The sequence below is a fragment of the Coffea arabica genome, chromosome 2e, assembly GCF_036785885.1.
Source record: "Coffea arabica cultivar ET-39 chromosome 2e, Coffea Arabica ET-39 HiFi, whole genome shotgun sequence".
Classification (NCBI taxonomy): Eukaryota; Viridiplantae; Streptophyta; class Magnoliopsida; order Gentianales; family Rubiaceae; genus Coffea; species Coffea arabica.
In genome coordinates, this window is record NC_092313.1 from 19102968 (window position 1) to 19125437 (window position 22470).

At 35.6% G+C, this 22470-nt stretch overlaps 2 protein-coding genes across 3 annotated transcripts; both read right to left on the reverse strand.

Moving 5' to 3' along the window:
• Nucleotides 1–605: 605 nt before the first annotated feature.
• On the reverse strand, nucleotides 606–14610 carry LOC140036804 (probable ubiquitin-like-specific protease 2A). 2 transcript variants are annotated; one of them, XM_072079589.1, is made up of 16 exons: nucleotides 14276–14610; nucleotides 12704–12903; nucleotides 12417–12561; nucleotides 12250–12299; nucleotides 10965–11153; nucleotides 10776–10851; nucleotides 9709–9817; nucleotides 8964–9038; nucleotides 7739–7864; nucleotides 6413–6613; nucleotides 6278–6336; nucleotides 6106–6199; nucleotides 5053–5143; nucleotides 3576–3689; nucleotides 2123–2545; nucleotides 606–1374 (listed from the first exon to the last, which is right to left on the reverse strand). In XM_072079589.1, exons 1-16 carry the CDS (start codon nucleotides 14484–14486, stop codon nucleotides 868–870), a joined length of 2670 nt encoding a protein of 889 aa, XP_071935690.1. In that variant the 5' UTR covers nucleotides 14487–14610; the 3' UTR covers nucleotides 606–867. The 2 variants fall into 2 exon arrangements, with proteins under 2 accessions (XP_071935690.1, XP_071935691.1); XM_072079590.1 differs by having other exon boundaries at nucleotides 6278–6333; nucleotides 14276–14609.
• Nucleotides 14611–15311: 701 nt separating this feature from the next.
• LOC113728826 (guanosine nucleotide diphosphate dissociation inhibitor At5g09550) lies at nucleotides 15312–21650 on the reverse strand. The gene is made up of 13 exons (XM_027253187.2): nucleotides 21366–21650; nucleotides 20551–20613; nucleotides 20323–20406; nucleotides 19775–19882; nucleotides 19496–19668; nucleotides 18582–18693; nucleotides 17856–17936; nucleotides 17719–17781; nucleotides 17339–17440; nucleotides 17054–17178; nucleotides 16297–16507; nucleotides 15848–15922; nucleotides 15312–15551 (listed from the first exon to the last, which is right to left on the reverse strand). Exons 1-13 carry the CDS (start codon nucleotides 21450–21452, stop codon nucleotides 15495–15497), a joined length of 1341 nt encoding a protein of 446 aa, XP_027108988.1. The 5' UTR covers nucleotides 21453–21650; the 3' UTR covers nucleotides 15312–15494.
• Nucleotides 21651–22470: the final 820 nt, after the last annotated feature.

Here is a 22470-nt window from a genome sequence, read left to right on the forward strand (position 1 = left end):
AGACTGAAACATGATTTTTAAGTAAATGGATATATGTTTTTGTGGATAATTCATATAAATCCATTTAATTTAATGATTTTACTTTGGTCAACCATTTAAAACCAATACTATAAATGGACAATCCAAATCCATTTAATTATGGATTATATGAATGGATAAATGGATCTCAATCCAAATTGCCACCTCTAATTTGTAAGTTTCTAGGACTTTGGTACAATGAGACAGGGTTCTACAGCATTGCATAGGTTTGGTATTCAGAATTTAATTTCCTTTCTTTTTTTTTTCAACAATAGCACTAACAATACTTAATAGCACTAATAGTACTTTTACCCTACTTATAAACAGGGGACCTAATTAGATTTTCGAACGAGAGCTAAAAGGAATCAAACCCCACATCTAGCTCAAATTAATGCAATGTTTCGCATGCCCTAGATTAAACAAGCAGGATTCAGATTTGACCTAATTTGTCACCAGGGAGTCAAACATGCTCTCCCCTAGCCAATTATCCAGATTTTGTGCTTGTAGATTTGACCTAATATGAACCGAGCACTTATCTAGATTTGACCTAATTTGAGGTTAATGCTTGTAGATTTATAGGATGCATATAAACCAATGCACACTACAGATCTCACCATTTGATAATTGAGATATCCATGTATTTACACATATATACAGCTCAAAACTCTGGCTCATATCCCAAAAAGCTAAAGCAAGAAGTTTGCCAAAAACTATAGCGACGATAAACCTCTTATGATATGATATGACCATTCTTCTGAATTCAGGACGAGACCGCAGGTAAACCTACTTAGCCTTTCAAAACCGGGTAAACCAAGAATACTCGGGCCACCAAAATACTTAGACTGCATTTCAACAATGTGAATATTTTGACAGAAATCTTCCGCGTCTTCTATAACTACTCGTAAGAATATTCACACTTTCTATGTCCCGCTCTTCTTCTGATGCAGCAACCGGTTTGCTGGGATTAGCTTTGATGTTTGTATTACTGGGAGATTCTACCTCCAGATCGTAAAAGGCCACAGTTGTGGCTTCACAGGAAAGAGGATTTTCGTTATCATTGGTATCAAACCTCCCATTTTCCTCCACAGAATCTTCAACAACACAGCAATCAAGTTCCTCTCTTGACATTGAAGAAGTATCATTCTTTTTGTCCCTAGCTTCAGAATCTAGAACATGTAGCACCCTCGGGACAACAGCTTCTTCATCCTGCATCTCTAATGAATTTAGGGACTTGACATCCAAAATCTCCACATCCTCATAATCAAGATGCATAGGAATTTGCTTGACACTGGCAACTGCTTGCCTGCCACCTACCGTGTCCACTGATGCTGTTTGCTCCCAAGGTGCTTCCTCTTCCTGCTTCCAAAATAAGAATGCTAAGAGACTGAAAGTTGGCACTGCAGTATTTCTTAGTTGCGACATGGTGTCAAGGTTATATGCATAAGATTGTAACCAGGTCCTCAACCAGTCAACTTGAACAAACTACTTGCTTGCCCTCTGGCTATGGCAGCAGCACATTAATGAACTTGTGATTGACCCGGTTAATCTTAATCATGCAAGGCACATAATCCATTTCTCTCCATCTTACCACCACCACCCCAGCAGGCGGGACAAATGAAAATGACAGAGCCCGTCAGTGGCCTCTTTGCCTATCCTCTAAATTACAAAAGGGGAATAAAACAACGAAAGAACATGATAGAAAAGGATACAACATCAACCAAGCCTTAGCATATGCTTTTTAAGGGACTAATTTGCAGCCAAAAAAGATGTCTTTGGTTCACATAATAGAAAAATCAGTTATAAAAAACCAACTGCAAACTAGGCGCTTTTCGGTTGTTAATCCAATTTTCAACTATGATACTAAAACCTACCCTATATACAAGACCATTCTTCGGTCTAGTATGCATTGAATCAAGCCAAAATCATTTACACCATTCTTTTATTAAATCATGCACGACAGCCCAGCTGTATTGTCTTTTAATGAGTTTATCAAGCATCAATTTGTGTAACCGCCTCGCGGTTTTAAAGTTTCATTTTGCAGCATGCAGAGCTCGTCCTTTTTTAAGTAGAAGAAATGCACGTTATCATAACTAAAATCATTTACCTCTATCGGTGACATGTTGTTGCAGGTCTGATCATGTGGTTCTGATTTCCCATGAAATTGATGAGTTTGCTTTGCAACAGACCCTGCCGTATGTCCTTCACCCAAAATATCCCCAGGAATAAAATTTGGTCGACCTAAAGGCTGCAGATATTCCATAGGATTTGCTGCCTGTGATGTTTCGTGAGTCTCTTCATCAGCATGTGGAGCAGAGTAACCACCCCTGCATGCTTCTTTCCCATCACACGTTTCCAGAAGAGATTCATCACTAACTTCTCCCTCAACCATATAATGTGAAGAATATTGAGGTTCATTGGCAACTGCAGAATTTTTATGAGCATTGTCATTGGAAACTTTGTAGATTAGTTTTTTGATGTAATCACGTCTGCTAGAAGCTTCTGCAGGATGGAACCATTCCTTGTTGAGCTGAAAAAATGAACAGATAAAATAACTCTCCAGATCAAAGAAACAGATTAAGAATTTTTGGAAATAGATTTAACTGCTAAAACAGAAAAATAAAGGATAAGGCAGCAAGGGAATTAAGGGATCTTGAAAACATTAACCACTTCTTTAAATTTGCCAGGGTGTAACTGAACCCAAAATCTGAAGTGTTGCACTCATATATCTGTTGACTTCAAATTCTATATAGCCAAGAGGACTAACAACGCCACTCTAGTTAATATGAATATAAACAATGAAGAAACAAGCTCATGTACATGCAGCAGCGCTGGACATGTTACTGAATTTAAAATGGCGAACAATCTCTACCGTGCAGGTAATGTTAAAACAAGGTAATTTAGAAACAAGAAATCTGAGACCACAGCTTATGACATCACATTTTGAAAGAATCGGTTGAACCAGAAGACAGAATTAGAGGAAACTGATGATATGTCCGCAGGTATGTACATGACGATACTTGGAAGTTAAAAATAGCAGTAATCAGATTTTGTCAGGCCAACAAAACTGATTAACTATTAAACAGTGGCTCCATATCAAATAGACTTGCTGCTAGAAGAATAGTTACCTGATGCCTTGAATTATACTTATAATTTTTAAAAGTTACTCAATGTAACAGACAATTCCTCAGGTACCGCACCAAAGACTTGAAGAGATTAGAATTAGCTTGATGTTATCCACAATTACTGATTATCAGGAAAGAGTTTTTGTAGAAAGAGAAAGTAATTTTTGAAGTAGAATGAGAACAGAAACAACTAAAGGTACTGATACAGTTTCTTCCCTTCCAACTGGAAAGTACAAATTGATTTCTTACGTCATTAATGGCTATGGAGGCCATTTGAGCAACTTCTGCAATATCCACCGTTAAAAGAATAAACTTAAGTATTACAACCACCAAAATGACAAAATTCAAAAAATAAACTGAGGGTCCCATTTCAATTTGATTTTAGACAAGAGAGGCATAAATTCAGCATCAAATATTTAAAAAGGGACAACTCACAAAGTTAGAAGCTTCAGTGTAAGGATTGAAGTTTACTGGAGCTTGCTGCAGAAAGCGTTCCACATAATAAAGGAGGAAAAGACCACAATCAAATGAGTTTTCCTGCTGTGGCAGCTGAACCAAAACACCATGAGAATTTTGTCTAGGATACATGCTCTACAAAATATGTGGAAGGAACAAGGAAAAACAAAAATAAATTCCAAAAGAGAAACCTCAAGGCAAGCCAGACATGTCTACTCTAGCAAACAATGTTAAAAAGTTGACCAAAAATCTACACAAAATTGACCCAATTGAATTATGTACACTTTCTTTCCCCATTGCACTCCAATTTCACAAATCCTATACTCCCTGCCTCACACATCAGATGACTTATTTCGATTCAACACAAGTTCTATGGATAAGTTCAGACCAAAAGATGTTTTTGCATATATATATATATAGGTTAAACAGAAACTAATGCAGCTTATAGACAATGGGGCAATTCAGTCAGGATATTTATGCTATCATGTAATCCATCAAACTAATTAAATTGAAATCCAAGGAGATAGTTAAAAGAAGGCGTAAACTTAAATACAAAATTTCTAAAAGCAAGCAGTATATTATAGATTAAAGACTCCCAGTAAGGAAAGTAATCACAATCTAATTGGAGTAAGAAAGAAAGCAAGACAGTCATCATGGAGGGCAGAGTAATAAATTTTCTTAGCCATATTCTTTGAATTTTCAGCATTGGATAAGTTTATAGCATAAAGTAAGAAATGACATGCGAACTTTGACTTTATCTTTGATCATTGCCAAAGACTAGGACCTTCTGTCCACAAAGAGCAGGCATAAGAAAGATCACAAACCATTGAGTCATCCCATTACATGATAAAAGTTATTCCATAATCAGGAAATTTATCCATCCAATGCCTTACCTGAATTGAAGAGCTAAAGATGCATGAGCAGTCAAACTAGAAAGGAAAACTTAGAAAAAAATCCAGTTGTTTTTGGCTACTGGAGGTAATAAAAATTGGTGGGGTGCAAGGAGATAATAAATATTGGTGAGGGTGGAAGGACATAATAAATATTGGTGTGGGAGCAAGGAAACAAACAAGATCAACAGCAAACACATGCTTATAAGAATAATCAAAAATAGGCACACACATTTGCACGTGCAAGCACAGACATATTCACTATTATGTTTAGCTATATGCATGTAGCATAAAAACAGTCTTCACTTGCCGTTTCTGTTACAAAATTCTAATTAAAGACAATATGCAAGAAAGATACTTCAGAAGAAAAATAATTCAGTTTCATCTAAAAGATACTTTCAAGAAAGACTTTCAAATTTCGTATGTAATCAGTAAAAAGAAATATAAGAATCAGGCTGTACACCCAATCATCCTGATTCTCATTCCTCTTTGTGGATTTAATGATATAATCTAAAGGAAGGTATCTGCACATGAGAGAATGTGCGAGAGAGAGAGAGAGAGAGAACCTTCAGACTGATAAATGGTAAGTTCAAAAAATTGGTTGGAACTTCTTCAGATAGCTCAACATGCCTCTCTCTCCACTCTTCCAACAAGTAACTGTAATTTCATTGAAGAGAACAAAAATTAAAATTGCTATTCTTTAGTCTCAGACATACACATGCAACCACAAAAGCGATCTAAAACAAACAAATAGGGGCAGAACGTAAACCAAATAGTTTACACAAACACGACAGAAGAACTTTAACCATACAAAGATTTCATTGATCTCTAAAATATTCGACATCTTTTCTTGTTGGAAGTTTAAAATATGAATACTGTGGGCTAATTCCTTTTTCTCTTCTCCTGTCAAAAAGATACCCATTGCCAATTTAGTGACCAAATTCCTAATAAAGCAACAAACCAGATACTCATTGCATTGTCATTTAGTTATTACAATGACTTTTGCAATTTAAACAATACACACAGATACTTATTGCATTGTCATTTAGTTATTACCAGATACTTATTGCCAATTTAGTGACCAAATTCCTAATAAAGCAACATACCAGATACTTATTGCATTGTCATTTAGTTAATACAATGACTTTTGCAATTTAAACAATACACACAGGTGGTTTGTACATGATCCTGTTACACATCAAAATTTGATAATTACAGCAGGCTGTTGGTAGTCTGGCGAAAAAAGCAATAAGAAGAAAAATAGGCATTTGGCTACTGGGGGGTATTCAGTGCCAGCTAATTAACCAATTATTTTTTCATCACAATTTTAGCTGAAAATATTTTACATATGGAACTTCCTTCTTGTGAAAATGAGTAATTCATTGCTCAGATAGAGAAAAGGAGATCGCGATGGGAACAATGAAAATGAACCCAACCATGAAGCCTAAATGGAAAACAGTGTCCACAATCTGCAAGATGAAGTCTTGAGTTAGAGATCTAGAGCATTGCATAAAAATGGACATCTGGAATGCGCAATAATGCATTACACACTCAGAGGGACCGTCCATTTACATCATCAACACCATGTCATTGCTCCCCAATAACTATAACCAACTTACGTTTGGAAAAGATTCTTGAGGCCTCTATGGATTCCTCTGATAGAGTCCATGTGTAAAATACATGGAACTTTGGATGACTTATCCACCACTTCACCTATAAAAGTTTTCAACGATCAACTTAGAGATAACTGCATTAACACAAACCAAAAGAAGGGGGGAAAAGGAAATGTACCTTTATAGTAAGCCGCTTCCCCAGGGTGACAGACAACAATCAAACTCCAATGTAGACTGCTATGAAGGTAAGTTATGTGTTTTAGAAACCATTAACATAATAAACATTGAAATTGTTTGATAACTACTTTCTGACCTGAAGTTTACAGGAATAAATAAGTAATCTTTTTCAAATAGATTCACTTTTCTTGTCCACTTACGAACACGTTGAAAAGCTGCTCTTCCTTCACAAGCTGTAGATCGGTCTTTGTCTAGATCAGCCAGCTTTCTAAAGAAAAAACTGTTGAAAAAATGGAATCTATGCTTCTCTTCTGGTTCAATCTTCTGCTCAAGGTATCTGCCAATAAGTCATATTTTACAGGTTCTGCTTCTCCAAAAACATCGAAACAGGAAGTAAAGTCCAATTGTGTATCATATTGTCAATCACTGTATGCAACCAACTAGTAGAATGGTCAATGTCATCATTGTCAAAATTAAGAAACATAATCATTAGCATCAAAATTAAGAAACATAAGTTCTTGGCACATACTGGTAATTCTACGAGGTAATCGACATCTAACATTCCAATAAAGTTTATAGGCAACACAGTCATGTTGAAAAATGAAGGCCTCGTACAAGTAAATCAGCTCAGGGAGAAAAACGAAATAGCTCATACAGGTCGTAGTTTTGCAGCAACATCCTAGCAGTCTGCCTGACGCTCACTTATAATACGAGAGTACATTCTCTACGCATGCCCAGGGTCGCACTTTTGCCGTTAGAGGCGCTCAATTTAAGATTCTGCTGCACTATTGCATGACTATCAGTTTTTGTCAAATTGAGAGATTGATTGTTTCAGACTTTGTCCAAAAGAACTCTTTTAAGGCCTTGGTTTTCCTGACATGCATCTTAGCCTCAAGACAGTTCAGCAAACATATACTTACTACCAAATCCCTCATATCAATCACATTACCAACAAAAACTTTTCAAAAAGCTTAATTTCCCAAAGCAATTCAACTTTTGACTTAAATCAGTAAGCAAAACGCAACCGATTTTACTTTAAAAGAAACTTCTAACGCGACTAAATAGATTCAGAAATATGCTAGTCAGCAAACCAAAAATATTATGAAAATCCTGACAAGCAACAGCTTATAGAAATTAAAGTTAAGCAGTGAAAATGTCCATAATACATATCCAAACGTTACTACCTTATTACTGGAAATTATTGTTTTATATTGATATAAACAACTAGTTTTTCCAAAAAGCTTTAATCTGTAAATTCATTTCCAATTATTTTACCAACTGTTTGATATTTTTCCCAATAATAAGCACTAAAAAATGTTGTGTGACATTGTCAGGTAACAAGCCACGTTATTCATGAATTCCTAGAGATCAATCTTAGTGCTAAAAATGAGTAAAGAAAACCAAATACATATAGATAAGGGGAGATTGAACAACCAAATTGAAGTTTTCACTCAAAACTTACTTGACATAAAAGTCGATAATAGTGTCATTGATGAAAGTAGCTGGCTGCAATAGGTCAATATCTTTTTTGCTAATTAAAACGGCATCTGGATCCCCTTGTGGATAGATAATATCTTCAAAGAAGTCACTAGAGTTGCAGCCACAAAAATTCAAGCAACACATAATAAGCAGAGTGAAACCTTTAATTTCAGTGCCAAAGAAAATACAGCAAATTGATATATAGCTGACATGCATATGAAAGATATTAACTGGTATCAGATGCATCTTAATGGAAAACTTTCGCCAACATATCTAATGCTAAAGGTCATGTAGCAAATTGATGAACAACCAAAATTAATCAAAGACCAGGCAAGACCATTTTAAGTTTCATCCCAAATTTTCCACAAGAATAAGTCACACTACTGACTACCATAAGAAAACCATGTTAGTTGAATGCATAGGGTTCTCGCACATTCCAACGCAAAAATGCACACAGCCGAGAAACTTAAGTTGCAAAGGGAAATAGACATTAAACACAAATTTGAGAAAAAGATGGCTTCTAATTGATTATCATCCACTTGATAAGTTTCCACTAGTATCATACAACTCAAGAGAGAAAAACAAATGCTAAATATATTCCAATATGTAGGAGTACAGTTCACATGAAGGGGAAAAAAACATGGATGGTATATCAAGCCATGCTTTTGATTGTGCGCAACAAAATAAAAAATATAGTTCTTATGTGACTTTAGTTCTACTTTCATAATCTAAAGTACCAATCAATTCAAAACAGATGCCACAAAATGTCTGATCACTCATTTGTAAAGCTCTGACTATGCACACTCTACTAAAATCTTTGATGCTAAGCACTCAACAGGACAAGTTTAAGAGCATGCTTCCGATGTTTACTAAACTAACCTAAGAGAAACTATCCAGAAAAGTCAATAAAGGGAAGCGCAGTCTATTTCCCCAAGTTATGCTGACATCTTAAAGCAGTTCACAACTACTGAAAGACCAAATGGAGGACCAGGGAATTTTATTCCTCTAAAATGATCTAAAACTAGGATAGCATAGTGATCAACTACCAATTCAATCAGATGGAACAAACTAAAAGCATCACAACTATATGAGAATAGTCGAGAATACTAAAATCTAAATTAATAGAACAGAAAACAGGTAGAAGTTTTTGTTCATCAATAAGAGATGTAAGATATATTAACAATTTAAAGATGAAAATAGGCTCTTACTTAGGAAAACAATCCCTTGAAAAAGACATCGACTTCTGCTCAAGACAAGGAAATTCATTCTGCAGAGGATCAATACTGGGGGTTTGAAGGGGGGGGGGGGGGGGGGGGGGAGGGGGGAAGAAACATGTGTCAGATTTAAAATTAAAAATAATGAATCCTGTAAACATAGTAACAATATCCTAGAGAATCCATGAACTCCAGAATGACAAGAATAAAATGAATGACAATACAGTACAACTGAACTAGCACATTCCTTGAATATGACCTGAAGATGAACAGACGTGAAATTAATGGAAAAACGAAGCCAGGTGTCGAACAGTGACTATGTTGGCACTAAAGAAAGAGGCATAATGTTTTTGTAAGAAAGTTTCTTAAAGGAAGTCATGTTTCAACTAATTCGTGGAAGCACTTCTTGTCTCATATTCAATATAAAGGCCAAGACCACATGACAGAAGATGTGCTTTGAGAACCATTACAATCCTACATCAAACTCCTAGTGCAATTCTCAGGGTTGGGAGAAGATGATTTAAAGCTGAATTCAATAATAAGATGCAACTAGCTAGCTATATGCTCAGAAATGCCAATGCAAACCATTATAGTTTAGCCAGTTTGCCCAGGAAGACGGGTGCTTAAAAGGTAAGTAGAATTTGACCTTTTCTTAAAGCAAAGAGACCAAAAGCTCCCAGCAACCAACAAAAATCCGGAAATGACTGTAGGAATATACTGGCAAACATAGCATACTTACTCTACAACAGTACACCAAGAAGCCTTGTATATCACATCCAGAGATTCAATTGTTTGTTGTTTCTCAGACCACTGAGGGTCATTGACAGCAAATTTTAACTTCACAATGCCTGTTTAATTGCAGAAGTGGAAAATACAGATTATCATGAACAAGTGAAATACCATCCAAAAAATTTGCAGATATCAAATATGATTATTGAATAGAACATGAGGGACAAATAGAAATCAAAATATCATGAACAAGTGAAATACCATCCAAAAAATTTGCAGATATCAAATATGATTATTGAATAGAACATGAGGGACAAATAGAAATCAAAATGCTCAGACAAGCATTTTGCTATGCAACATGCCAATCATTCTCCAAAGTACCAGCTATAAACTTTCAAAATGGACATCCTCATTATTTCTGCTTAAAAGGAAAAACTTTAGCAGCAAAAAGCAAGCAGCAGGATGAAGCAGGGCTCTCTAGACCACCACAAGAGGGGAAAAGACACAGAACCAAAATTCTTGATGTTTGAAGGATGCAAATTGAGTAGTACAATCTTAATTTCAAATTAACAAATACTGTTAAAACCCACTCCACCTCAATATACACGGTAAGCTCACTCATTAAGCGCATAATACAAAAAGAAACAGGTACAGCAAGCAGGCATAGAGATGATTGAAAATTTCAGAGTGCTTGCAAAAGGCTCATTTTTTATCTTTTGAAATAAGGACTTACTTCTAAATGTATGGAGAATATCTGACCCAGAGGATGCACTAACCCGTGGAAAAATGAGTCATAAAGCAGTGGTAAGGGGGTGGAAAACATCTTAGTCCCCCTTTTCTTAGTTCTGACAAAGAAGGAAAAAAGCCCTTTTACAACTAGATATACTGTGCTTAATTGATCCAATTTAACCTCGTATTTTATCAAACAGACAGACAAGGAGCAGAATTAGCAGAAGTTCTTAAAGCGAAGCAAGAATGACTTTGTATCAAATAATCATAAACTTGTAATCTGAAGGCCAACCATCTAAACAGAATAAAGATTATCAATAGGCAAGCAATTCATAAAAAGGCAAAAACCTGAAAATCTGCTGTCAATTTCAGCTGCCTTTTCATCCTCACATTTTAGATAGAGGTCCAATATAGCAGTTTCAACCTAAATTTGAAAAAGAAAAACAGCTGAGATAAACAGGATAGGACCTTCTGATTCTTAATTCCAGATTTACAGAAAGCAAAACTGCATTTAATGGAAGGCCATTTACAACTCACTTCTCTACACCAGAGCGAACTGATTTTTACAAGATCATTAATCGACCAGTTAAAATGAAAAGATCTCTTTGTTCCAAAAAGAGTTGACCCTTCTAGCTTAATGGATCTACTAGAAAATGTCAACTGAGAAGTAGTAGAGTGCATATGCCCCCAGATAATGCAATCAGGTTTAACAATGACAGCTGCTTCCTGCAAATAAAGGAAAAAAAAATTGAAAAGTAGATAATATCAGAAAAGAAAACGGGGTCACAGCAATAAACAATATGAAAAAAGAGGCAACAACATAAATCAAGTGAATTCCAATGTACCATAACTACAATTGCAAAGGGCACAAGAGCAAATGAATGTAATGCTAGAAATGTAATTCCTATCAGCCTCAATCACCAATTTGCAAAGTTATGAAGGATTCACATCAAATAAAAACTATGTACTTTCAGTACTCTCTCAGAACTTTTACATAGTAAACCCCTCGTCTGTTACAAATTGCGTAAAACTCATATGATTAAACAATTTAGTTACCTTGGCAAAAAAGAAAAAAGAGAGAAAGTTCTTCTTAGCCCAGGAAAAAGCTCTTACATAGATGAATATTACAATTAACTTGCTAGATGATAGAGTTAAGTCAAAGATATCATAATTGATGCATCCCATACTCAACTCAATTTCAAGAGAACTGTTCGGCAGGGGTGAAACACTAAGAAAGCTATTACGTACTCTAGAATTTGGCTTTGTAAAAGCTCATATGAGATTGCAGCGTAGGTAATCAAACTAAGTCTAGCTCAACCTGAAATTTACGTGTAATAGAATCAGGATAAACCATGGTTGACTCTCTGCCTTAGATCATAGAAGCCTCATCCCATCTGTACTCAGGCTCAAAAATAATCAAGTCAAAACAAAAATACAATTTTCACACTCGTTAAAATTTAAACTAAACTTGAATATAGTAGTCTTTGGGTAATTAAGGCTGCTTTATGAACCTAATATTAGGGGGTCCAATTGGACATGTCAAGCAAGAGATTCAAAAGTCAATTCAAGCTTGATGATCATCTTAACTGACCTCGTTCAAATGCACCGTCTAACAATCATAATAATCGATTTAGCCACAAAGTAGTGTTGCAAGCTAGCCAATAAGAACCTATTCCACAAAGGAGAAAACACCGTTTTTGAAAAACAACCATTTCTCGACCCAAAGATTCTAAGTAGTGAATCTTTTTCAAATTTAGTTTCTTCTTGTAAAACTAAATGGAGCAGAATTTTACTTTCTCTTGTTGGATCAAAGGAAACCTACACTGTCAACTGCAGTGGAACCATGATTCAGTGGCTGCTCTTCACATGAACCTGCAATAGGATAAACGCATGGAAAATCATGTAGCAGACAAGCAAAATTAGTTTCTGAGTTGAGAAAAGAGTTTGAAAGGCAGTAACATGAAGATGCCAAAGTTCAAGAAACAAAACCTTCATCTCCTGCAGAATCTGAGGACGAAATTGATGACACACATTTATTTCCGAGATCATCATCTGAATCTAGACAGATAGGCTCATTACGCAGAACCTCATCACTACCTTGCTCATCCTCTGAATCTACAAAAAGTGGTATATTCTGCAGGAGTCATTAACTGAGCGTTATGTACATCTAGTCAAAATATTGCTCCGGTGCAAATAACCAAATAACTTAGACAGATACAATCAACTAGAATTTGACGGGGAGAAAATTTTTTAAGTTTGGTATCATTGACTCTTACTCCAGGTTTTCTGTCTTTCCAAGTGCAGTATCTTTCACCAGGAAAAGCACACTTGGAATGAACCAATAGTTGATAATCTGAACGACCAGATACAGATGTATCCACCTTACAAATTCTCTCTCCCATGGCATCAAAACAACTGTCAATATCCACCGGCTTAATTTCAAAATTCTCTTCAATAGTCTTAGTTCCTTGGGTAACTACAGCAAAATTGCAAGGAAATGAGTTCAATTCATTGATACATATAAGTTCAAAGATTAAAAAGAAAAAAAAAAAACAATCAGAGATTTTAGAGCTAAAACTAGAGGAAAGACAGAGACAAAATGACAAAGCAATTGAATAAAAAGTTGATGTTTGCAAAAGATAAAAAAATCAAGAACAGTCTCACATTCAGTATTTTGCATTTACAAAAATAAAAGATAAATGCTGAGTTTTGTATACAACCAACATTTATGTACCACAAGCCCTAAAATCTTCTCTACATCACCTAGATTCTTAGTTATTAGCTAATTAAATTCTCAGTGGCATATAGCTTCAAAATTTACCAAAAAGTAATCTCACATCACAGAATTGTGAATGACAACATTTCATTCCGAACCTTGTCTAAGTTAATCAAGCAGCCAATTAATAACTCTTGTCCAACTTAACCACGGATCCGGTAAGCACTATTTTATGTACTTAGAACAGCTTAAATCCACATTAACCCTTTTCTAGATTCATAATGAACCCTTATGACAAGTAAAGCATGCTGGTGGGTTCAGTACTTAAGGTGAAAATGCACGGATGCTTTTCTAAGATGATATTGGTCAGTCAATGTCATAACATGGAAATACAACAAAATACACCATTCACAGCTACACTAATAAGCAACAGTCTAAAATAGCATTCTAGTCTCTCCCATAGAGAGCTTTGAAGAGCTCATTGTTGTATTTTCTAGATGGTCCATCTTCACTCCATTTCATCACGATTGAATACCAAACAAAGCACGTTTAGTTGTGATAGAGTTGCATCAAAATTTGGTTAGAGATGAGTAACGGAAATGCTCTTACGTGATTCGGGATTTGATTGGAACCTCCAAGGGAAAACACTCCTAATTTGTAGAAAAAGGGCATTAACATGAATTCCACAAAATTACACCAATAGTTTCTGCATAATAACATCATCCTTGATGGCATTTAATTGCTTAAGCTACGCAAATAGACTCATCGTGATGTCCTCAAAATTGCCAGTAATAATCCCCTCCCCGGAGTTCAGAGAAATGCAAATGAATTAAAAAACTTATTTGCACTGAAAAAACCCCCGGTGTGAGTTTGGGCTTTACTGAGCCCAGCCTTTTACGAGCTTTCCAGTAACTACATTAGACACAAGCAAAATTGTATACCAAAATATTACCACACAAGTCAACACCAAAAAAAAAAAAAAGAAAGAAAGAAAGAAAAGAAAATCAGATAAGAATCAAAACAATAATGTCTCCACATCCGAATTCCAAAAGAAAAAATTCTTCAGAAAACATTGATATATATCATAAAATATATGACCCAAAAAAGGCAATAGTCTAGGCCGGGAACGTACAGGATCGGAGGAAGCAGTATTTATCGACAGGAGAATAGGAGAATTTGTTTTGGTTGAAGTTAGGGATTTTTGTTTTGAATTTTGACAGAATTTTTTGGGAATCCTTCTCGACCTGATGGTCTTCGCAGTCGAAATCATAGACCGATAATTTATTCTTGTTGATTGAATTGTTGTTGCTTTTGTTGCTGCTGCTCTTGCTCGGCTTCACCATTGGAGAAGTGATCACTGCCGAGGAAAGTAGATTTTTTTTTTTTCCGCTTCCTTTTGGTACGTTAGAAAATAGCAAGGTGAACGAGGGCTTTAAGTTTGAATGTTTGGGTAGTTAGAAATTGGGAGGGTGAACGAGGGTTTTAATGTTCGGATAGTAAATTATTTCTAGTAAATTATTTGAAATAATTTTTTTTAAAAAAATATTATATAGCGCTTCTTTTTTATATGATGGAAGAAAAATGTGATGATAATAAAATGGTATAAATAATTGATTATCCAAACAAAATTAGTCAAATGGATACGGATGTCCATTTAGTTTCTCTAGAAGATTGATTATTTATGAAACAATTCAAATGGATATAATACAGATGTCCATTAGAAGATTGATACTCCATGCATTTTTCCTTCATAGAACAACTCAATTTCATCCTCAAAATACTAAATCCATAAATGACTATTAAAGTTAGTTCATATATCCCCACAAAACCACTACTAATCAAATAATTAATTTTACAAATAGTTTTTCAAACCAATCTTTTTTTTGTTTTTACAAATAGAAATTAAAAAAGCTCAAAAAAAAAAAAGGAAGGAGGGATCAACATACAACTCAAGAGGCATTTATCACGGAATTGGAGATGAAGTAGAAACAAATTCATAGCAAAAGCTAAATTCATAGCTAAAAGTTTTTTTTGCTTCCCCTACTCTTTAAAGACAGAAATAAAAAGTTGAAACTCTCAAACAAAAAAAAAAAAAAATGCACCAAAAAGGCTGTTACTCGTCTTAGCAAAATCCTTCACGCGGGAGCCTAATTAAGCGGTATTTCTATGGTGGCAGAAACCATGATGACGTTAATGAAGGGCAGGAGCCAAATGAAATTCAAAACTACAAATCCCAATTTCCAAGGTATTGCTTAAATGAGGGATAAGAGTTAATAATGATAGATAAGCAAAATTTCCAGCTAGCTAGCAAGCAGCACTTGCAGTTCTCTGCTGATTTGGACAATAACTGCTCATTCTTCAGCAGCAGCAGCACTTGCAGCACTGAGGTCCACAGACAGATCGAGAGCCTACAACAACGATCAGATATCAATGAAGTTTAACTTGTATGCCTACTTCTTCATAGAGAATACTAGATTTCTGTGCAATGAACAAGATGTTTCAAAGCAGAAGGTTTCTGTGCAATCTTCTCTGAAAAATGATCATTTGCTTCATCGAATGTTGAACTACTACATTCAAATCATGAGTGCCTTAACTTGCTATTGTCAGCAATAATAATGCATCCTGTGCTCTAGTGACTCTGGCAAAATTCTTGATTCCTGAAAAAAGATTCGTGAAAGGGTTCAGTTGTGTACCAAGAACTCACCTTTCCAGTTATTTTGCTGTACATGGATATTACATCCACAACCGTAGATTCAAAATGCGTTGTTCCGTCGTAGCTCTGCAAGAATTAAGCGTAGCTTCTCTGATCAGTGACAATATTAAACCTCAAGGAAGCCCAAATATTCAGTTTGCCTGGATAGCGGATACAAAATCAGCCCTATCGACTAAACGAATTCAAGTTATTTTCAGCGCCAATATTTTCTCAATTCGCAATTAAACGAAAAGGAAAAAAAAATGAGAGTTTGCTTTCTGAGCAATGCAGAAGCACAAAAGATATACATCCCCTGTGAAAGCTGACATCCCGAAACATGATGGACACAGGTTGCAACTTAGCATCAGATGTCTAAGCTTCTTGTAAGAAGAGTAGTAATAAAATATGTATATCAATCATATGTCTGTCTAATGACGAAAGGCAAATGACTTTTCACTTACGCTGGATATGAAACAACCATCAGCATCAGGGCAGTTTGTAGGTTCAAATCTATCATAAGTTTCATAAAATATCTCGTCTACAGGTCCAAGTAGGTCAACGCCAGGCTTCAATTCAGCTTGTGCATCATCTGTCTCAGCTTCAGTTGCAACAAATGCAATGTATTTCCCATTTGGAGCAACATTGTGAGCATATGAGCAACAAAACAGATACCTGGAGAAGTAATCGTTCAGAATATCCAAGGAAATGAATGTCTCATGTTGTTCTTATATTCTACCTTCTTGGTTGTTTCTACTATTTTTGTTACATTTTATCTGTGGAAGATATCCAATTCTTCGTATTTTCTGAAAAGCATCATAAACTGATGCTCAATAACTTCTTAGTGAGGAGAATGCCACGATGGCTAGAAGTTTGAGGCTCTTTCTCCTATAGTCACTCGAAGAAGTTGTTGAAACCTTGACAAGCTCTGATTCAAAGCTAAGATTGAATGAGAAGAAAATATACTTGAGAAACTGGAAATGCCTTTTGGTCACAAAATATTTGCTAAATCGTGAAACTAATAAAAGTTCCTGTCTCAGTGCTTCTTCCAAAGAAGAATAGGCTGTTATTTCTGAAAGACTAGAAATGTGGCAAGGAACAGGATTGGAAGTACATACTCCTAGGGTATGATAACAAGTGAAGAAGAATAGGAGGTGCTTGTCATCTACGTGTGTGATTTGCATTTGAATAACAGAAAGAGAAAAGAAGGAAAAAACATACATATCTGATTTACGACCAAGTTGCTTCTGTGGCAGAATGACCTGACATGAGTGAGAATCATTTGTGTCCGGAATGGGGTGGCTCATTATGCATACAGCACGCGCAACTTTTCCAACCTTCTTTACCTGTTATTTGCATTCGCTTCCAAAGCAACTCAGTGCCACAAAATAATGATGCAGAAATATGAAAGGTATTTATCATTGGAGTCAGACATTTGCGCACTTGGATTCTGAGACACGAACCAAAAATACACGGGCAGAAAAATAAGTTGTTGTTTGAGGTTACCTTTTCACTTAGATAAGATGGATCACAAACAACTTTCTTGCACTTAGCAGTTTCTCCTTCTGAGGTCACACCATAAGCTTTTCCATTTGCATCAAACTCTACCTGCAATCCAGAGACCACACTAAGTATACAAGATGCAGGTGTAAAAGGTCTCAAATTTGAGCAAGTTGATTTCCAAGATAGAGACCTACCTTCTTGTCGGAGGAAAGAAGTACTGCACTGAAAAGTACCAATACAAGATGACATCTACTCTAATTTCTCTTTGAAGAGGCATTCATATACTCAATATCATATATAAAAATCTTGACCCCAAAATATTGCAGTACAAAATTTGATAGATAGGAAGGGTTTCAGGATACACAAAAGATCTGGATAAATACCTTACACTGTGGCTTGTTAAGCATGTACGTCCCACCATAAACTGCACTCAGACGTGCAAATGCCTGCAAATTTTGATGCATGTATCAGAAAGGCTAACAGAATGGAGAAGGTTCTCAACTTATGAGTTAGGACAAACCTGAGGCAACTCTCCCAGTCCATACATAGGATAGATGTAAGGAGATCCTGCTTGAAAACGGGCCAAAGACTCTGCATATAGCTTTTGAAAGGAAAAAAGGTTGTTATTAAAAGAATCACACCAAGCATCTGTCTATTCTTGTAACTCTGCAATTAGATTTCATTCAAAAGAAATGTAACTACGTCACCAGATTCAAAAGGCCAACTGCAAAAAACTACTAGTTTTCTAAGGAGGTTGAAAACCTGAAACTTATAGATCCTATGAGATTGAAGGCCAGAGTTAGGCTTCCTATCTTGCACTTTTCAACAAGAGAAAAATATCTACAATTATCTGTGTTATACTAGGCGAAACTGTGATACTGATATAAGCTACTTTCCTATACTTTCCTCATCGTGTTAGGGAAACATAATATCACTGTGTTGTGCATCGTTCTTGACAAAAGTTTCACATGCACTTAGTTTGTTGGTTAAATAACATATAACTACTACTCAACTTCAACAGTGTACAAGTTACAAGACCAAAAACAGTTCAATTGGCATTTTTCATTGTTCTTGTATATTACTCCCTTATTTCTGTGGGTGAATGCAACTCTCTTATATGGTTACAAAGCAAATAATAAGCGTAAAAGCAATGTATCTTTTACAAAGGATTATGATTCACCAGGTTACACTCAAGCATGTCAAAGAGCATGGAGAGAAAGGCTAAAGATTGAATGCGAATTCATACCTTCACTCTCTTGACAAAAGCCATGGCTGGCTGGTCCAAATAAGCATCATCAATTTGAAGTGCCAAGGCATGACCAATAAAATCAATTGTATCATCTTCAAGTTCATATTTCCTGCATCAACAGTGTGATCAAAAATACATATCTGAAGTTGCACTATGTTTTATGCTCAGAAGTTTGTTGGTAAAGCATTTAGTGAGATGAAACTCAAAAGCATTCTGCTTTACTATACATCACTAAAATGTGTAAGAAGGGAAGACAGAGCCTTATCCCTTTTAAGTCTTTCAACATGGGGAGGCTAGAAATCATTTTCCATTACTTCAACACCAAATTCTTTACAATATACATGCCTTCCTTTTCAGTTGGAAATCCCCTACCCCAAGTGTTCATCAAATGTTCAATTCGCACATCAATGTGAAAAGCACAGCCATTGGATGTATGTAGGACCAGTTGATAAAAAAAGGTATCCTAATGGCAAAAGCAGTTATGAACCTTTTTCATTATGCTTGAAGACACAGAATGGTCAAAAACAACTCCTTTGATCTTATAGAATCAAAAATCAATGAGGTAGTACAATAAGAATGTTTTGCTTCCACATTGTTCCGTGACAATTACTTTGTAGCAATATATGATGTGGAAGTTAGTTGCATTTGATAGTTTAAAAAAAAGATGGTACATTTTCTTTTTTTTTGGCTGCGGTAACTAAATTACCAAAGCAAAGCTTTGCAATGGGCAACTAAACCTACAGAGTCTTAAATTCCTATACTTTATCAAATGACCTGAAAATTTCTCACAGATAATGCAAAGAAAGTTGAAGATCAATGTACATTAAAATGTAGAGATGGTGCAATTCTTGCTAATGAGCTTAAGCCAGTAGCTAAAATGAAGAAAATAGCAAATAAGGATTGAAATTTACGAGATAAGTTCCCTTGCTGTGATTTTGTTCAAATCCATCCCTTCATGAGTTTTTGGATTACTCTCCTCAAAGTCTTGGACAAAAATAAAGAACTTCCGAAGTCTACGTTTCTCAAAGAGTCCCATCAGCGAAGACTTCAATGCTTCCACATCAGTTGCTGGCACTTTATAAATCTAAAGATCAAAAATGTTTTGACATCCAAGTTTAATTACTAGAATAAGACCTTTGTAAACAATCAGATAAGTGTTATGGCTAAACAAGCTGTTATGAGTTGCATACCTTCCCCTTGTTGTACACAAAGCTACCATCTACAGCTTTAAAGTTTAGATATTTGGTAACATTAGTATGGATGAGTACGCGAACAAGAGCTCCATTAGCCATCATGAACTACCAAAGGACACAGGAAGAACTTTCATCAGTTGCATGTCAAACAAGCAAAACATGGAAAACAACGCGGAAAATTGCCAGTAGCCAGTAGGACTGGGAAATCTACAGTTGATGACATATTATTTCTGCTTCAACATGTCTTTCTCAAATCATGTAGGCCCTGTCTGCCTGATATTAAAAACTGAAATGCTTACAAAAATATTCAATATATGGACCCATCCTCAAATTTCAAGTGGTAGAGTATTTCTCGTTGCTTTTGGCTTCAGTTGGTGGAAGGAAAACGCTTTTGGAGGTCAAGATGTGTTTTGTTTTTCAGATTCTTCTTTTTGATCAATCAAAACCCTTTGCAGAATGAAGACAAACAGGGACAGCATATTGTTCGAAGCCTGAAGCTGTATTCATATATAAGAGAGTCGGTGGGACAATTGAACAGTGTATACCTTAGGAATCATATCAACATTGTACTCCTTGCTTGTGCCTAATTTTTCTGGAGGCTGTTCATCACCCCTAAAACGCTTCCAAAGCTATTAAACAGAAGAAGTTAGGGTACATCAGATGGATATTATATGTGCAGCAAGATCACAATTCAACTTGACATTGAAATATGGGAGCTAATATGAGAGACACTAGAGGCAGGCATACGAATTTCAACACAACTTCCATTTTACCTGATTCAAATTAAGGGAGCTGGACTCTCCTCCATAATAGTCATTTTTGTCCATGTGTAACACCTGTTTGGAATGTGCATAGCTAAAAATCAGAGATTACCATTTTCAGTGAAATGTAATGCTAAGGGGGTCAAAGCGTAATACTGAATTGAGAGTTATACCTTGAAGACCTCCTAAAACTACTGGCTAGCGCACTATTCTTAGCTTCTGGCTTAAGAATAGACATTCCATTTGCAGTTTTAGAAGCAACTTAATACAGAAAAGACCCTTTTTTTATTTTCTCCCATGCTAAAGTATGGGAAAAGAAATATTCTCCAGAACATGTATCCTTGAACTACATAAAATGAGATGTTTGTGGAAATAAAAAGTTTCATTCTTGATTAACCGCCTTTATTCCCACCCCAGAAGGAAGAAGAGGAGGAAATTTGCGTTTCCCTTTAATATATCATTGGTACAATTAAAGTCTTACTCAAACATGCATAAACAAATAATACTTCTAAACTTACTGGAAAATCACCTCATCTTTTCTTACAGAAGAGTAGAATACCAAAATGGGACAACAAATAATGTAAGCAATGGTGTAAATCATCCGAAAATATTAAGATCTGACAGATTTATAGATTAAAAAGATCACGAAATAGAGATTCAATCCTAGAACCATCTAAAAATGCGTCCAACATATTTTTTTGTCCTGACAGTTCTATTTTAGTTGTATAACGCATTAATTAGTGAGCAACCAGAACTAGAACTCGCATGCATTGTCTTGGGTAATTATAGACGATGTTTGTCCTAAGAGGGAGTAGTAATGCACGTACTTTGAGCCCATCAACAGAGAGAAGTCCACTAAGAATGCATTCTTTGAGGCCGGTGCCCAGAACAATCACATCATACTCCTCGTCCATCTTGATTGATCAGAGGAAAGTTGATTTCGGATCAATTAATAATGGCAAGATTAAAAGATTAATGCAGGAGGGAGATGGATCAAGAGAGACAGGAATGATGGGATTGTTAGTGTGAGAAAGCTGAAAAGATGGGGTGGAATGTCATAGAGAAGAATAATGGTAGTAATAAGTAACGAAGAGCGCGGGAGTACTGATCGAGAGGGAGAGATGGAACGGGTCTTTAGCTGGAGCCTAACTAGAATGCAGAGTATTCATCTGCTGGTCTGCCACTGATTTCCGTACTTGTACCTTCATGCAGACATGGCCACGTTTCAAGTTTGAACCGGTACTTAACCGGAGATTTTGCCCAAACCGAAACTAAACCGAACAACCGGAATCGGGTTCAGAAGGCAAAAAAAGACTTAATTCGATTCAGATTCATTAAAAATCAAATCCAAAATTGAATCCGATGGTTCTGAATCGATTTAAGCCGTGTACCAAAAAAATATAAAAATAAAAAAGAAAGGATTGGTTTGATGAGAAAAGTTAAAACAATTTTCATTTTTTTTAGAAATTTTATTAGCTTTTCCTTTCCTTGTCAGCTTATAATGCAATAAAGGTCTTATTTTGCTTTTATATTCATTTTCTTTAGTTTTTTCTGACTGTAAAATTATTATCATATTTTCTTCTAATCATCTTTATAGCCATAAGCCATTAAATATAATTATCACAAGGACTCAGAATAAGAGATTTGAAAACTGTAACTAATAATCCTAGAAGGCCGGTCAAAGGAATTGGCACTGTGACCGTTCCTGCCTTTTCGCTACAAGTCACCGCTTCATTTGATAGATGTTTGGACAACCAAGTATACATTTGACACTTTTCAATTGTTTCTGTTGTTAGAAGTTGATATCATATTGAATTTTGATTAGAAAATTGGAAGTGTGTTCTTATTTAAACAATTCTGAAAGCCAATATAGTAAGAAATCTTTTAAAAAAAAAAAAAAGAAATAGTATATAATTATTTGAACCAAAATTA

Bases quoted from the DNA above. Each gene is read 5' to 3' on its own strand.
- LOC140036804 (XM_072079589.1), bottom strand. From the start codon at position 14,486: ATGGTGAAGCCGAGCAAGAGCAGCAGCAACAAAAGCAACAACAATTCA. The intron at 11,154-12,249 runs GTAGGTTTCCTT...CTTTATTTGCAG, and splicing joins GTTCCACTGCAGTTGACAGT to GAAGCAGCTGTCATTGTTAA. The intron at 2,546-3,575 runs GTGAGTTGTCCC...TCATTTTTTCAG, and splicing joins ACACTGAAGCTTCTAACTTT to CTCAACAAGGAATGGTTCCA.
- LOC113728826 (XM_027253187.2), bottom strand. From the start codon at position 21,452: ATGGACGAGGAGTATGATGTGATTGTTCTGGGCACCGGCCTCAAAGAA. The intron at 20,407-20,550 runs GTAAAATGGAAG...TCTGTTTAATAG, and splicing joins GCTCCCTTAATTTGAATCAG to CTTTGGAAGCGTTTTAGGGG. The intron at 17,782-17,855 runs GTTTGTCCTAAC...CAAAATTTGCAG, and splicing joins GACTGGGAGAGTTGCCTCAG to GCATTTGCACGTCTGAGTGC.